Source organism: Branchiostoma floridae, chromosome 1, assembly GCF_000003815.2.
Source record: "Branchiostoma floridae strain S238N-H82 chromosome 1, Bfl_VNyyK, whole genome shotgun sequence".
Classification (NCBI taxonomy): Eukaryota; Metazoa; Chordata; class Leptocardii; order Amphioxiformes; family Branchiostomatidae; genus Branchiostoma; species Branchiostoma floridae.
Window position 1 is genome coordinate 15133155 of NC_049979.1, and position 17658 is coordinate 15150812.

The 17658-nt window shown below is 40.8% G+C and overlaps 1 protein-coding gene across 5 annotated transcripts; it reads right to left on the minus strand.

The window, feature by feature from the left end:
* Nucleotides 1-6474: 6474 nt before the first annotated feature.
* LOC118423406 (galectin-9-like) lies at nt 6475-17603 on the minus strand. Of its 5 annotated transcripts, none has more exons than XM_035831550.1 (11): nt 17414-17603; nt 15405-15493; nt 14467-14505; nt 13837-14047; nt 13364-13483; nt 13097-13150; nt 10595-10717; nt 8646-8737; nt 8089-8266; nt 7608-7763; nt 6475-7184 (listed from the first exon to the last, which is right to left on the minus strand). In XM_035831550.1, the coding sequence occupies exons 1-10, from the start codon at nt 17459-17461 to the stop codon at nt 7614-7616; spliced, it is 1104 nt and encodes a 367-aa protein (XP_035687443.1). In that variant the 5' UTR covers nt 17462-17603; the 3' UTR covers nt 6475-7184; nt 7608-7613. The 5 variants fall into 5 exon arrangements, with proteins under 5 accessions (XP_035687443.1, XP_035687451.1, XP_035687458.1 ...); XM_035831558.1 differs by lacking the exon at nt 14467-14505 and adding an exon at nt 15054-15056; XM_035831565.1 differs by lacking the exon at nt 14467-14505.
* Between the last annotated feature and the right edge of the window lie 55 nt (nt 17604-17658).

A 17658-nucleotide genomic window follows, 5' to 3' on the forward strand; every position in this document is an offset into this window, starting at 1 on the left:
CTGCTTGTCATGGGCAGCCCTAACTTCGATGTCTGACCACAACGCAGCTTCGGTTGCGGTCGCATTTGTCTCGTCACGAAAATGCAAATGAGCAAACGCCCGATTTCACGACCACGAAATTGGAATATGACCTGACGTTGCGACGTTGCACGTGAGTTGCCCAATCCCGGCACGCGAGGAAGCCCAGGACAGCGATCGTGCCCCACGACGTATGTCTATGATTCTCAAACTGACAACATACAATTGACGAATCGCTGGGAAAAATGATGCCCCACGACGTATATCTAACGTTATGTCTATGATTCTCAAACTGACAACATACAATAATTGACGAATCGCTGGGAAAAATGATGCCCCACGACGTATGTCTATAATTCTCAAACTGACAACATACAATTGACGAATTGCTGGGAAAAATGATGCCCCACGACGTATGTCTATGATTCTCAAACTGACAACATACAATTGACGAATCGCTGGGAAAAATGATGCCCCACGACGTATGTCTATGATTCTCAAACTGACAACATACAATTGACGAATTGCTGGGAAAAATGATGCCCCACGACGTATGTCTATGATTCTCAAACTGACAACATACAATTGACGAATCGCTGGGAAAAATGATGCCCCACGACGTATGTCTATGATTCTCAAACTGACAACATACAATTGACGAATCGCTGGGAAAAATGATGCCCCACGACGTATGTCTATGATTCTCAGACTGACGACATACATCAGTTCTGTCATATCTGATTTCACATCTGACAGTGCTACCGTAATGATGTGAATATGTCACATATGACTACGCGATGAACTTCTGTACATCTGCCCTACTATGATGACCTAAAATATTACACCAAGTCAGGTTTTTAATCTAACATCTGACATTTGTCCTTACACCAAGTCAGGTTTTTAATCTAACATCTGACATTGGTCCTTGCGCCATGTCAGAGTTTTAAATCAGATTTTAGATTGAAATAATCTGACTGTTTGAAGACGAATGTTTGATGTTTGATTAAAAAATCTGACAGTGCTACAAAAAGTGTCAGATGTTAGACTAGAAATCTTACATTGGGAGGATGATTGTCAGATGTCAGACAGGAAATCTGACAATAATATGAAAAATGTCAGGTGTTAGATTAAAAATCTGACATGGCGTAAGGACAAATGTCAGATGTTAGATTGAAAACCTGACATGGTGTAAGGGCCAATGTCAGATCTTAGATAAAAAAACTGACACCGGTTGTAAGGACCATTGTCAGATGTTACTAGATTTAAAATCATAGTAGGGCAGATGACAAAATTAGTTCTTCGCATTGTCATATGTCACGTCACATCATTACGGTAGCACTGTCAGATGCGTCAATTGTATGTTGTCAGTTTGAGAATCATAGACATACGTCGTGGGGCATCATTTTTCCCAGCAATTCGTCAGTTGTATGTTGTCAGTTTGAGAATTATAGACATACGTCGTGGGGCATCATTTTTCCCAGGGATTCGTCAATTGTATGTTGTCAGTTTGAGAATCATAGACATATGTCGTGGGGCATCATTTTTCCCAGCGATTCGTCAATTATTGTATGTTGTCAGTTTGAGAATCATAGACATAACGTTTATACGTCGTGGGGCATCATTTTTCCCAGGAATTCGTCAATTGTATGTTGTCAGTTTGAGAATCATAGACATACGTCGTGGGGCATCATTTTTCCCAGCGATTCGTCAATTATTGTATGTTGTCAGTTTGAGAATCATAGACATAACGTTTATACGTCGTGGGGCATCATTTTTCCCAGCGATTCGTCAATTGTATGTTATCAGTTTGAGAATCATAGACATGCGTCGTGGGGCATCATTTTTCCCAGCGATTCGTCAATTATTGTATGTTGTCAGTTTGAGAATCATAGACATAACGTTTATACGTCGTGGGGCATCATTTTTCCCAGCGATTCGTCAATTGTATGTTGTCAGTTTGAGAATCATAGACATACGTCGTGGGGCACGATCGCTGTCCTGGGCTTCCTCGCGTGCCGGGATTGGGCAACTCACGTGCAACGTCGCAACGTCAGGTCATATTCCAATTTCGTGGTCGTGAAATCGGGCGTTTGCTCATTTGCATTTTCGTGACGAGACAAATGCGACCGTAACCGCAGCTTCAAGCTACGTGCAGTTTTGCGCTTTTCCGCATGTCGTCGCGGTAAGTTGACATCTCTGGATTATTCCTTGGACGTTTCTGATTGTATAAGTTATATTTTGACAACGAAACATGTGATACGGGGACGAAAACATAAAAATTCTCACTATACATGACTTCTCGTTCGATTGAATGCCCATATTTAATTCGAACTCCACAAGGTTAAATAATTAATCGCGTATCATTATCGTAATTTGTTGAGTACAAGTTGAAATACTTAAGTCGTGTTGGCCATGAGCAAACAAGTAAACAAACAAGTAAACAAACAAACAAACAAACAAAGAGGTGCATTTTCTTTTTAATATCTGATTGATGGTGTATTATTTGGGAAGGGAAATCTCAGTTCATAAACGACATTTGTCTCATTGTCAGATGGCGTCAAGGAGGAAAAAATATAACCAGGAAGACATGGATAGAGCTCTACAAGCATTGGAAGAGACAGACGAAAACACACTCAATAATACAGCAAAGGAATATGGTATTCCTCAATCAACACTGCATGACAGAGTAACGGGCAAATCGAAAGAAAGGATGGGCAGACCCTCCATCCTCTCACCAGAGGAGGAGGGGGCCCTCGTGGTCTATGCCAAGTATCTGGCAGAGAAGGGGTTTCCCCCTACAGTCAGGGTGATCAAAGCCCTTGCTTTTGAAGTGGAGAAGAAACGTGCCAAAGGAAGGGGAGAAGAACCTCGCTTCAAGGACTCCGGCCCCGGGAAGAGATGGTGGAAGGGATTTTGAAGGCCGCCATCCCGACCTCAGCTTAAGGTCACCAGATCAACTCGACAAGGAAAGAGCGGCCTTTTCCACAGCCGGCGTAGTCTTTGAACACTTCGAACGACTGGAGCAAATTCTGACGGATGCAAAAGCCAAGGACAAAAGACCGCATGTTATCTACAATGCAGATGAAACTGGCATGGATTTGTCGGCTAAAGTGTCCAAGGTCATTGTTCCCAAGGGCTGGAAGAGATCTCCGTCACGACGAGTCGGTGGCCGTGACCATGTGTCGGCACTTGTGTGCATCTCAGCGGCAGGGCAGACAGTGCCACCCATGATCATATATAATAAAGCGTTTCCGGGGGGGAAATACACTGAGGGCGGACCTGCTAACACATTGTACGCTTACTCCGACTCAGGTTTCATTGATGATGAGCTGTTCGAGAGATGGTTCAAGCTATCTTTTCTCAAGCACTGCACAAGCGACAGGCCAGTAATCCTTATCCTGGATCAGCACTACAGTCATATCACGCTTAGAGTGCTAGAGGATGCAATTCAAAACGAAGTTATAATCTTAGGTCTCCCCCCTCACACAACCCACTTCCTCCAGCCCCTTGATGTGAGTGTGTTCGCGCCACTCAAGAAGAAATGGGCGATGACCCTGGAAGTGATGCAGGCAGCGAACACCTCATTTCATGTTACAAAACGGAACTTTGCTAACATATTTAGTTCAGTTTATGACAAAGCCATCAATCCTGCCATCATCAAGACATCGTTTGCAAAAACGGGAATTTATCCATTTAATGACGAGGCCGTCGATGACAAATGGATCCGAATGTCTGCAGCGGAGTTGGGGGAGTCAACTTCCACCACGGCGACTCCAACTGCCACGTCATCCACCACGGAAACTCCAACTGCCATGGGCACGGCCACGTCGTCCACCACGGAAACTCCAACTGCCACGGCCACGTCGTCCACCACGGAAACTCCAACTGCCACGGCCACGTCGTCCACCACGGAAACTCCAACTGCCACGGCCACGTCGTCCACCACGGAAACTCCAACTGCCACGGCCACGTCGTCCACCCAAAATCACATATGCTGCAGCGAATAACGTTATGGATGCTACGTGAAACGTCCCATCGTTTCCAAAATCATGCAGTTGCTTGAGTAATAGCTATTTTAAACCTAACATTATAGTTATGTGCCCCACTTCTGGATTTGCCACCACCAAGACAGATAACCAATTGATGCGCATCTAATTGAAATTTTGCAATAAATCTGGGTTCCAAGGAAGAATGTTCAAAAAGTTGGATTTGGTAAACGCAAGGAGCTTTAAAGCTCCTTGGTAAACGTTAACTGAAAAACAAACCTGTTGTTTAGTCGCGACTGTGTTACCTTCACCAAGAAGGTCGTGTTTTTGGTTGTGCCATGGGTGAGTGGCTTTGTGCACACGTGGGTGAGTGGACATGTTCCAAAGTTGGAATGTAATTAACAGTGAGCAAAATATTATTGGACAGAGCAAAGTACTTTGGGCTAATGCATGTAGCCTTCTGCAACTTCAACTTACATATCTGATATTTTGTGAGAAACCTTTTGGGTACTTCACGCTTCATTGAACATCGAAAAATCTTGAGATTTATACAAAAGATCTTGAGATTTTGTATGAAATTTTGAGATGTGTTGACTTGATCTTGAGATGTTTTGACTTGATCTCGAGATGTTTTTAGAAAAATCTGAAGATGCTTTGCAAAAATCTCAACACATTTTGAAAGTTGCTTTGAAAGAGTCCCCCATGTCTTGAGACGTATGGAAAAAATTGACATCATTTCAAAGAATCTTGAGACTATCTGAAAGATCTTAAGGTTGTTGTGACAAATCTCAAGATTGTTTCGAAAATCTCAAGATTGTCTTGAAAGATTTCAAGATTTTCTTTTTAAAAAATCTGGAGATTTACCAGAGATATTTTTTATTGTTAATGAGGCGTAAAGACCCCCGCTGGGCGTCATTATGATCCATTGTGTAACAGATAGTTTTTTTCTCAAAACAGCCTGTTGTTACCATCACAAATGATGAAGAGCAGCTCATACAGGGGATCCGCCAGTCAATCCGCCATCGAATATAGTTCAGGGCCTAAAACTTCAAGATTTTTTTCCTGGTCAAATGGGTAGAAATCCTGGCAGTTTTGAGGTGGGTGTGACAGGGGAGGGTTTTTACTTTCTGATTAGGGCCAAAAAGCTGAGTTTTTGTGGTTGTTAGGGGGTATAAAGTTGGGACTTTTTTGTCCTAGCACATCATGGGTAGAAATGGGTTGTGGTGCGGTTTTGAGGACATGGGTCAATTTTTCAGTTTCCCGGAAGTTTGTGCCGTTAGATTCATGCCGAAATGTGTTTGTTTGGATAGCTGAGATGTCGGGCTTTCAAATGAGGGTATGTTTGTGTGCCAGTAGCGTCAGATAGTTGAGTTATTAACAGTTGCTTTCTCCTCTTTTTGGCATAGGAACCCATTGTTAATAGGCTGTATATTGAATCACTTGCGGATGCCCTCAAGTGATCCAGGTATCACCCTGCCCTCCCCCTTTTTAGCTATTTTGGGGCTAAATACACCTCCATATGTGTGAAATATGATCCCAGGGGACATACCATGCTAAATTTGTTGAGAATTTCCTATATTTTAGCTGTTTTTGGTTCACTGGTGTGCTAATGGGCACTGCTTACAATAGAAATTGCCATTGTTGTAAAATGACTTGATAGGGAGGATGGACTCCAGAGTCTATCACTCTTCCATTTGACCTGTATTCTATTGGCAATTGCGAAAGTAAATTATGAATAGTCCAAAAGAGGTCGGTTGGACGTGAACCACGTTATTTGGCAACGTCCCAGGGGAGGAGCCGCGAAAGCGGTCCAGCTCATGGATACAGGTGTGTTTCTATGCCCCATTATCTTGTGTTTTGCTAACTTTTTTGGGATGTTAGCATGTGGCAGTTATCATGACAGCATACCAGAGTCTGTCAGTGCCATTTTCAGAACAAAAGATGAAGAAAGTGGTGTGTGCATTGAGTGAAATTGGCTTTGACCTACTTTTATTAAATGCCCAGCACACACCTTCTGAAAGTCCCTACAAACCCTATGAAACAACACTCTGTCACTGTATACGCAGTCTGTGTGTCTAGCTTTTGGCATTTCTTGGCCTACATATGCCAGGTTTCTTGAAAACAGCTCTTGGTATATATGCCCTACCCCCCCCCCCCTTCAGACTCTGATGGGAGTATTAATCATTGAAATTCTTTCATACTTTTGATAATATGTAACAACCCCTGTCTCCATTGTATGATAAAACTTTTTTTGTAAAATTCTGAACTTGGGCTCTGTCACTGTAACATCATTAAATTAGGCAAGCTCAAATAACTGACTCAATAGGCGATGAAGGAAGTATGGAGGCTACTTGGAAAATCCCCTACCCCATTTTCAAGTACATGTTATCTTATTTGATACAACAATAGTTGAGCCCATTTATATCTACATGTATTGATACAGTAAGGTAAGTAACACAAACAGCAACACAGATCATTATTGGTCCCTTTAATAATTGTAGAGTGAGTAAAATACTGACAAATCTAATATTCTTCCTGATACAATTTGAAAGCCAGCTTATCTCATAATAGAAAATATATATTTGGTGAAATATATAATCATGCTTTGATATTTTTGAGCAACAAGAAACATGCAGAAAATCACATTAGAATTTCAATAACTTGGCCATTCTGGTGAATCTCACAGAGCAATCTCCCTATTTTGTGCACAAATATTAACAAGTACTAACATGACTGCAAATTTGGCACAGATTCTTATCTCTTGCAGTACATCATTAAAACTTTGCTGTTTGCTATTGAAGTTCTGTAGGATAAAAACTATTTGCAAGCATCTGTATTCCTATGCTGGCCCATTTTCCTATGCAATGTGACAAAATTATTACAATGTGTATCATATTATAAAATCTGATTATCTTCCTTTTGCATTTTGAACATGTGTTTCAAGTGAACAATGATCAAGTTAAGGATTAAGTTAGCCGATTAAAAAAACTGTTCCTCCCTCTCAAGCTTTTACTGAATTGACTTTTACCACTTGAAATAAGTTGCATTGATCATTCACTTTTCACTGCTCAACATCCTAGACCTGTACTTGATTTGAGGGTAAACCATCTCTAGGCAGAACTGCCCTGATATCCAGCTGTGCTGTACCTGACTGGTGAAGGAGTGTTACACCGTGCACACCTGTGGGAAGGGATGAATACAACAACAAGACAGTCATTGGCATGTGATACATGTAGTACAAATAAAGTCACACAAAGAAAGGCATTTCACTTAGACTTGCAATCATGCTATTTTATTCTTGCCCTTGTAGCGGGTTGTCTATGTGACAGTAAAAATTGCAACAACAAAACACAAAGTGTAAGAAGTAGCATAGTCACCCTTAAATGCTATCATACTTGAGAAGAATTACAGTCAGAATGTTGTTGCTAATGACAGACAAAAATTACAGCCAATCAGCATACCAAAAGATCAAAATCAGGAGAAATAATGGAAGGAGATGAGCATTGGTTTTCTGAGATGACATGTAAACAGCTGGGGATGGTGAAGTCCTGGAGTAGAGCCCACTACAGACTGTGATAACTGTTTTTAATTATTTGTACTCACCACTTCCTAAGTGAAGCGGATCTGCTGCAGGCTGACCTTGCCTTCAACAACCAGTGTGTCCACGCGGGTCAGGGGCTGGATGCGGTGGCGGAACTCGGTGAGGTGCTGCCCGTTCACAGCGACCTTGAAGCTGTCCTGCTGACACAGCACCATCAACTGGAAGAGGCAGGTTGATCAAAGTTTCATTACGGAAAGATGGCATGAATGCCAAAAAAATGTAGCAGGCACAGGATAAGAATTCATGTACCTCATTGGTCAAAAACAGATCGATCCCAAAGATGCCATGTCAAGAATCAGCTTTTATCCTTCTGACTTGTCAAGAATAGTCCAATCACGAAGGTACAATTTGGAGGATGGCATTCATTTTTCTGACTAGTTTTAAATTGTTTAGCAAAAGAGACTACAATTATGAGAATGGGACTGAAATTTTGATTTGTGAGGAACAGGACAATCACAAAGTTAGGGACCCCTCCTTGTTTACTTCAAATGGCTGTCCTGGCATGAAGGGGAAGTAGGGAGTGTCCTTCTCCTCTGCACCCCAGCTGTTGTTGGTGAGGGAGTTACGGACGACAGCGCGAGCAGCAAACCTGGGGTTGAACTGCATGGCGATGTCAGCACGTGGAGCTGTACTGGCACCACACTGTAGGTTGAAGTGGAACCTGGGGGAGGGAATTATCCATTAATTTAAGACTCCTTCACATACATTGCAGTGCAGGTCAAAACAGGCATTAGGCAGCAGCATTCATATAACATCTGAAAGCTACTATGCCATTTTAAAGCCTTTCAAACCTACAACAGTTGTCTATCTAGCATAGGCAGAAGTACATGTAGGCTTGAAACCTTAATTTCTCACCATATGGTGCAATTCAAGATTTCTGACAGAAACATTCATGTACGTGCTGCTGACAATACCTAAAAGTATTCTGTTCTGCCCCAAGCCAAGCATTCTGTTCACCCTCAGCAGCAGAATTACTGTGTCAAAAGACACCTTGATTCTGGGTTGATGATATCAAAGCGACATGTTGTTCATGTACGCACCTATCAGGCATGCCAGGATGGACTGTACCATTGATAATCACCATCTTGCCAGGGTACAACCCTCCAGGGATGGAACCAATGTATGGAACTTGCTGAAACACAAACATCACACATCAGTACAAGCAACATCATACTCTAATATTAGAGGTACAGGAAGTCAGTAGAAGAAAAGAGTTAGTGGTTAGAAAGAAAAGTGATCCACAACCTTGTTTCATATGCACACCAAAGTGATTATTTGTCTACTGTAGTTTGTATGTGCAGAAGGAGATGGCACAGTATTAGTCACACTTAAAAATCTGTAAAAAAATGCAAAACTTAAGATTTCAAGTCATCATCGTGTTCAAATTCTACAACCACATTTCAGAAGCAGCAGACACCTCACACCTGCTACTAAATATCATGGTTGCTGTTCTACAAGAACCCTATGGCCACCAAGGGTTTTCGGAAAAACCTGTCCAGTCCAGACAGGGAAGTGGGGCGGAAAACCCTGTCCAGTCTGAAAAGAGGGTCTGCATAGGGGTTCCTGGCAATGCTTAAAACTATTACTAGTACTTCAGACAGCACTTACACTGATACACATATTTTCTCATGTAGTTAAACTGTTCTGTATGTATTGTATGTACAAGATGCCATACACTGTCTGTATCCTCTACAGTTGTCGTGCAATAAAGTTCTTCTTCTTCCTAACTATATAGAATCGGCAGCATAATGAGTGACCCAAAGGTGCAATATGCATGCACAGAAAGTTCTGTCAAATGCAAAGTACCCAATTAACACTTATCTGGTAGGACATGAGGGGAAGAGAATTACACCCATTGTCCATGAAACAAGGGATAGTGAGTGTCAGTCAATTTCGGGTTGTTAAATAGTGGCAATACATTACAAAGACAGGCTTTGAAAGGTTTTCTTTAAATGATAAGTGTGCAGCACTCAATTTGAGAGCTGGTCTGTTTAAATCCTGGTTTAATAAAATGGCTGTGAAAGGTTTCAATATCAACACGGCTTTAGTACACAATGTTATAATATAACACATTATATTTTACAATGCACTACCATAAAGCCGAGATGGCATTTTTCAAACCCTAGTACATGTTATGAGCTATATAGAACTATGTATCCTTTTAAAATGATGTGTTTTATGTGTAAAATTACGCCATAAGGCTAATAGCATGTTCAGTCTCAAAGACTTAAAGAGTAGAAGTTTTTTATATGATCAAGGAGCTTTTATCAAATACTGATAAAAGCTCCTTAATATGATGCACAGAAGTAACAATGATGGATGATTTTTGTTAAGTTATAATTTTTGTATGACATTGTGTCACACTTCAAGTTGATGTTATTTCTGTGCTTAGCCATATTAAAGATAAAGAAATGTTGTTGTATACTAGTACTTAGTAGCTTACAACGTATACCCTCATGCAGACCCTCTTTTCAGACTGGACAGGGTTTTCCGCATTCCGGACTGGACAGGTTTTTCCGAAAACCTGGCCACCAAATGTATATAATCAGCTATTTGTAAGATGTCAGCTGTCATTGACACCTGGCATGCTACATGCTAAATGTGGACACAAACTTGAGGCACAGTGATCTCCTGTGACAACCACCTTTTGTGATTATTACAGGGCCTTTCGAGTATAGCTAGCGTAGGCAGGCATGCTGAGGATGTCACAGGACAGGCTCAACATATCTTCTCAATAATGTTAGCCTGAAACAAGCCATTCTGCCATGCAGCATAAACTACAGAGAGCCTCAATCATTCCCTTACCATGACCCATAACTCCCTAGACTGGGTACCATCCGATTTCTACCGGGGCTCCTTACACTCGCTACCCTAAAAAAGTATTTTTTTAGGGTAGCGAGTGTAAGGAGCCTGGGTAGAAATTGGATGGTACCCAGGCTAGTAACTCCCTACTCTACACACACGCACTCTTATATTACTGGTTACAAACCAAGGCCTGGGGTCCACTGCTGGGGGGTGCCCCAGGGGGTGCCATTGGCCCAGGGGGTCCCATTGGAGCAGGGGGCGCCATTTGTGCAGGGGGGGCTGCTAAACTGCCTGGAACTTGTGGAAACTGTGAAGATCAATTGATTGTAACATTTATTCACCACCAATCACGGAGGGAATCAAAAGGACAAATCAAAGAAGACCTGAATTTCTATAATCAATCATGGACCAACATATTTCTTATTTCTGTACATTTACTTCATCACAGCACCACAGCATAACTGTACACCTGTACTCCAGGTCTGCTCAATTTCCCATCTTGGTAAGCAAAATTTGGAGAGCCCATGTCCTTATCAAATGCAGCATGGCTTCACTAAGTCCTTCCCCAACTGTCATCAAGAAATCCAACCTGCTCTCAAAGACTTGCAAGTACTCTAAGATACAACATGTGCCAGGTCCTGATTACATATTACCCGAACTATGATTTTTGTACTTCAATATGATTTTTGTAGCTTCAATGAAACAGGTATTTACAAAACATATTGTGCAATAATAGTGCTTTATTTGACATTGTATACATTATTTCTAACATGACAAAACAGTGGTCATGACAGTCCATGAGGATGCTAGCTGAATTCTCCCAGGGATGCTGAGATCCAGGTTTGAAGACTACAAACATTATGATGCTGATTAAAAAAAAGAAGTCAATCGAAAAGTGGATATAATTATAAGCATATATAGGACCCAGCAATATCCCATAATGCACCATTTTACCTCATTTATTACATGTACTCAATAGTCTATCTGTTGTGAAAGTTGAAATAAGCATCATGCCTGACAGTACACATTCATGAGTATAATATATCATAAGGGTGGATATTTCCCTGATCCTTTGTTCTTTCTTTTCCATAGAGTTCATTCTTTGGTTTCGGTTTCCACTTATACTACAGCAGCAAGTTCTTTGGTTTAAGGTCTTACCTAATCGCACAAGCTTTCTTGACTTCAGTAAGCTTTCTGGCTGAGATACTCACTACAAACTGAATGTCACACCAGTACAAAAGGTATAAAATGATACATGTTTGGTTCAACTAAAAGGACATCCTGCATAGCTATAACAAGTCTTACTCTATTTCATGCTGTACAGTAAATATGCTTACTAAGTGACAGGCATAGTCACAGCATTCTCAAAGCAGTAGCAATACTTGATTAAAAGAGGTAACATAATTGGTCATCCAAGAAACAGTAATTATGACAAATGTCCTATGCTTTGTCTTAAGTGACTACAAACTACTCAAAGACAAAAATCTAACACCCAACAGAAGCAAACACTTCTGAGTCTTGTAGGCATCTTATTTTTGGAGCACTTAGACTGGAGGGGGGTATCTTTCATCTCCCACAGGAGGGGGGTAGTCACCAACTGGAGGGGGGTAATCACCCACTGGAGGGGGGTAGTCACCGACCATTGGGGGTGCATATGCTGGGTCATCCTGGAAGTAAATGTCCGACAAGCACAATATGAGAATAGCAGTTGCTAAAATTAAACACTTGTTATGTTACAATGTTTATGATATTCTTGACAAAAACAAGGATGACAAAAACATGTGATGTGGCCAACATTTACATTCAACATTGGTCCCAAACATAAAATTATGACAAAAATGCAAGCATGGTTTAAAATATTGTGTTTTCTACCTTCAAAACTCCCAATGAACACAAGGTATGTTATTACTACAGACAGTGCTGATGCTGAAATTACTCTAAAATAACTCAAAGGTAAACATAAACAAACAAAACTCACCATTGGTGGGTGGATGTAGGATGAAAAACTAAAATGGTCCATGCTGAAGGTGCAGTGAACATTGTCATGCACAGTTCTAATGCTCACCAATCAAAATGCCTCGCACTTTTGTATGGGATACACATCCCTTGTAAAATAACAGGGTAATATGACAACTACTGCCACAAAAAAACATAACACAATCTTTTACAGACATTTCAAGCAAACATTCCAAAATTTTTCTTAAATCCTATATGGACACTTTATGGCACTATATGGAACTTTGAAGCCTATACCCATGCATTTGTTCATGACACACATTCTCAGCAGACAGATGCAAGAGGAATGGTCTTATTGATTGCATTTTGTGGATTGTAAAGAAATAACAGATCTGGAAGACCATTTTCAATCATATCACAAGAAAAAACACAAGACTGTAGTGCATAGTCAAGCATAAGGACAGTTGATAATTGAGGTATTTGCTTAAAGTATCATTCAGCATGCTAAGACCACAACAACATCACAACAACAAATTGAGTGTTCTTTAATTCATTTTTATTAGTGGTTGGAAACCTAGCAAGTTTCAGATTCTGAACATAAAAACTTTCCCTCCAAACATGGGGCTAGTGGCAGGGAACACAAGAATGAAAATGAGGTCTACATGACTTTCTAGAGGGGTAAAATGTCTCCATGTTTGTTATGTTTCAGAAGTTAGCACAAGTTACTTACAGGGTTGTAGACAGGACCAGGTCCTCTCTGGGGCAGGGGGGCACCCGGCTGCGGCTGGGAACAACACATGTCAGGTTTAGATGTAATTCTATTGACATCACAAATATAACTGACACTTGCTCAAAAATTTCACTTGTATGAAATTTGAAATAGGAAACATTTTACTTCATTTCACACAGAAAAAGGTTACATATCAAAACCAGAATGGTTCCTCCTTTGATGCATAATGCCAAAAATAAAGTTGAGTGAAATGCCTTGGGTTCTTACCAAGCCTGAGTCAAAGCGGATGGCCTGGATCTGTACCTTCCCATCGATGGCCAGGGTGTTGACCCGCTGGAACGGGATACGGTGGCGGAACTCAATGAAGTGCTGGCCATTCACTGCAACCTGCACAGCAGTAGTTATAAACGGAACGGAGAAAATGAGGAACGGAGGAACGGACATCACAATATAACAGGACCTGGTGTGGTTTCACTACCTTCTTTTGGATAGTCATGTTCAATAGTTCTAATCCTGTTTTACTAGACTAGTAATACATGTACTACACATGTGCTCCAGTGAGCTTTTGCAAGTTTTACTAGTCAAGTTTTCCAACTGCATGGCAGACACAACCCCTCCCTGTAAAAAAAATACACTGCTACAGAAACAGCAAGCAAACTTGCATCTTATGTGCCACCTGGCACCACAAGAGCTTGAACACTATAAGTACAGCACTACTTTGCCTGCCCTTAAGTGGCTACCTTGAACTTGTCTGGCTCAGTGAGGATGATCATCTCAAAGTTCTGCCCCATGGCAAAGGGGAAGGGTCCGTGCGGCTTCTCCTCAGCACCCCAGGCCTGGTTCTGCAGGCAGTTCCGCACCACGACGCCCGCCATCAGGCGTGGGTTGAAGTGCATGGCGATGTCAGCGCGTGGCTGGGTGCTGGCGCCACACTGCAGGTTTACATGGAACCTGCCTCAGGAAAACACACGGACATAATAAGACCTTGCATTGCAATCTGACAGATGATAATGTTATTTTAAGATGATGGATTCCTCATACTACTCATTGTTACTGACAATTTGTACTTGCTGATACAAGGTTAAGACCTGATCCTCCTAGGATTGAGGGTAAATTGATATAGTATTACATATCAATATTTATATAGAAGGCTAAAGTTAAGTACCTTAAAATGTGTGGCAAAAAGGGACATAGTATATATATAAACATAAATAAAATGGAGACCCCTGGATTTTAATTAAAAGCACCCATAAAGTTCAGCTATTTAAAAGGCATGCCTAATTAGCTTTCAAGACACATTCTTCATAATTTCTTTGTTAAGCCACCACCACCAGTAGCTTTTCACCCAAACTGTGTGACGTATATCATACCAACACTCTTCATACATTATACCAAACAACCCAGGTTTTCTATGGAAATACAAAAAAATACTTCATGTATAGTTCATTTATAAAAAAAACATGCATAATTCATGACTTGCAGCATATACAGAAAATGATAGTAATGTTAACAAATGACTCCAACATTGAAGCAACTGACCTTTTCAATATATGTTTCTGACTATTGATAACTTAAAATGAGCTGTGGGAGCAACAGTTTCAATCTGCAATCTGCAGGAAAGCAGTTGACTTAACATTACAGAGCAAGTCAATGAAAGTAGCAAAAGATGCAAAATGTACAGAAGGAAACAAATAAACTGTTGTATGTCAATTACATGATAGAATGATTCTCAATATTAAGGTAGAAAATAATACATCAACTTAACATCCAAATGGCACAAATCTGACAATGAGGGCATATTGATTCCTGAACTGAAATTCATGTCATGGGACAGACATACATACAAAAATATTTTGAAATGCAATGAATGGCAATAAAAAACCTTCTCTATAAAGCAATCAACAGAGTAAACAGATCTCATGCACTGTGTCTGTTTAGTGAAACAGAGTTAACTTACGTGCTGGTAAAGTGACAGGGGTATAAAGGTTAACAGAACAGCAGAAGGTGTAACATAGGGAGAGAAGAAGAGTGTGTCAAACAAAACAAGAAGCACAAAACACAGGGTATGTTGTGCATACCTTGATCATGAGGGTAAAGTGGAGTACAACACAATAGAATTGTGAGAAGGATTGGCAACAAATTTGACAAAAGACGAGAAAGGAATGTACATCATCTTACAAACTGACAAACTGGGAGACAAGACAGAGAAAAAATGTAAAGGCATTAAAAAAAAAATGTTATATGGCTAAGTTGTCTTGCTCTCTTTTCTCTAGTATCCCAACCATCACACCACACAACATCCACCCACCTGTCTGCTCCAGGTATCACAAACCCCTGGATAGTGATCATCTTCCCAGGCTGCAGCCCTCCCTGGATCTCTCCAATGTATGGGATATGCTGGATAATACAAAATTATGTTGATGGTTGATACTTGTAACGAAAAATGTTCGAGAGGCAATGTAATCTCAGATTAACCAAGAAGGCGAGGCAGAGCACACACTCCCTTCAAAGGGATGATATGCGAATAATGCAACCCTTACCAATATTCAACATGCATATCAATAGTCACAGCTAGATATATGAACCAGTGACCAGGTTGTATGTGTGTACTGACAATTATTAGCCTAAGTGTACTATGGTTGACAAAGAGTGTTTCATTTTCCAGAGTTTTCACAAACTTTAAACTTTAACTATAAACCTTCTCCATTGGATATGATATATAATGAGCACATCTATGTACATAATTTGCATATTCCTTTTAAGAGGTATACAATTCAAGGTATAAATGGTTGAATCACACCCTCAACCTGGTTCCCCTTTTCCCAGCTTGGGACTGGGATTGTCTGTGAGCCAGTGTTGCACCATGGCTGAGTTTCACTGTGTCAGCATTAGTCCCAGCTAATTGTCACATGTCTCCCTGCAAACATTCTCTCTTGGCACCAATCTACAGTTTTGTTGGACGATGATCTTTAGTCTTTACTTTGGTGTCCAAAGAACAGGAGGCAGTACAGGCTATAGCCTACTGGCCAAATTTCAACCCTACTTGCACATACCATATAGATACTTAGAATGATTATCTCACATGGAGTCCTGTGGATATCATTTCTGACCTACTTCCATGACAATATTATATAACACATTTCCCTATTAAAGTTACAGACTTTTTTTTTGGAACCAGTCATCACTAGTACTGCCCTACCATCAAGACAACATTTGACCAATGGATGGAGTATAGTAGATTAAAACTATACAGGGCTAGCTTTTGGTTACATGGAGACTTGAATGATCTTAACTGAATAAATGTTAACTTAACTACTTCAAATTTTAAGGCACCACAGGTCAAGGATGAGGACTGTAACAGTGGGTTGATGCTTAAAGTGCCAAAGCCTATTTTAGCTGTTGAGATTTGAAATGTGACCCCCTACTTGTAATGTGCAATTGATGTTTCAAAATTCTTACTCTTTCTTTAATAGCATTCATTTGCAAATAAATTGAATGTTTACAGATACTAAATTGTATACTATAGTACATAGCTACATCACTTCAACCCTGGCAACAGTGACGTGACATATATGCTAACTTTATACGTGTCCATTAGTCATTACGCCCCCTCACATGGTAAACAATAGGTAATTAATAAAAAACCCTTGGTTATCTTTCCCAAGGCATGGAGATGATTATTATGTATGTTAACGTTATGCAATTTAAGTGCTTTAAGCATCATAGTGCTTTAAGCATCATAAATAAAAAACAACAGTTGGTTTATTATTGTGTGGACACGACTACCAAGCGGGCCATGAAGGGATTTTGCGTTTTGCCAATTTCCTTGTGAGCTACTTTTTCCAGAGCTGTTATGTTTGCACAGTCCCTCCAGCAATGTCTTTTGAAACACTAGTTGTTTAAACCACAAATTAACATTATAGTCATTGTCAAACTTCTCTTGGAAGAGAGCAACATCATCCCTACACTATTTTGTTTCTGTTCGAACGCGCTCCTGATATTATAGGCGATCAATAATAAACTGCAAGCATTGGCAATTTGTAGTAGAGGTTAATTGCTTGTATTGCATCAATGTGATGAAATTATGATAATAAATTTACCAAAATGGCTTTGCAGTGTTCAACAACCGGGCATGTGCCATTGCGACCCATTCATGTCATGGAATGACGTTTTGTAGAGGGCAATACTAATGTTAGGGTTAATCATAAGGGTAACGTTACCGATTCAAAATGGTCTGCATATATGAGAAAAATGTACTGCAAGCTGGCGTCAGGCAATTCCAAGATAAACAGCTGGAGTTGCCAAAAATGAACCTACCGGGTTCACAACTGGTGCCTGCATTCCTCCAAAACCTGGGTACGCCATTTTGAGAAGTTCTGGGTCGACAGGGCGAGAAGAAGGCACTGGTACAAAGGATCCACACAGCGAGCGAAACTACCTCTTCTGCGGACTTTCGGGGTGAAGCGGAAGTCACGAGCAGCTGAGTCAAGACGGGGGCGTGGTCACTGAACCCGGGCGGGTTTACCTGCAGCGGCTCCGCGGAGACGGGCTTTCTGCGACAA

What these genes read in the sequence shown, in the direction of transcription:
- LOC118423406 (XM_035831550.1), bottom strand. Translation starts at nt 17,461, where the DNA reads ATGGCGTACCCAGGTTTTGGAGGAATGCAGGCACCAGTTGTGAACCCG. An exon ending in GTGATACCTGGAGCAGACAG is followed by an intron (nt 14,506 to 15,404) that starts GTGGGTGGATGT and finishes GTATTTCCATAG; the next exon opens with AAAACCTGGGTTGTTTGGTA. An exon ending in ATAATGTATGAAGAGTGTTG is followed by an intron (nt 14,048 to 14,466) that starts GTATGATATACG and finishes TTCCTGAGGCAG; the next exon opens with GTTCCATGTAAACCTGCAGT.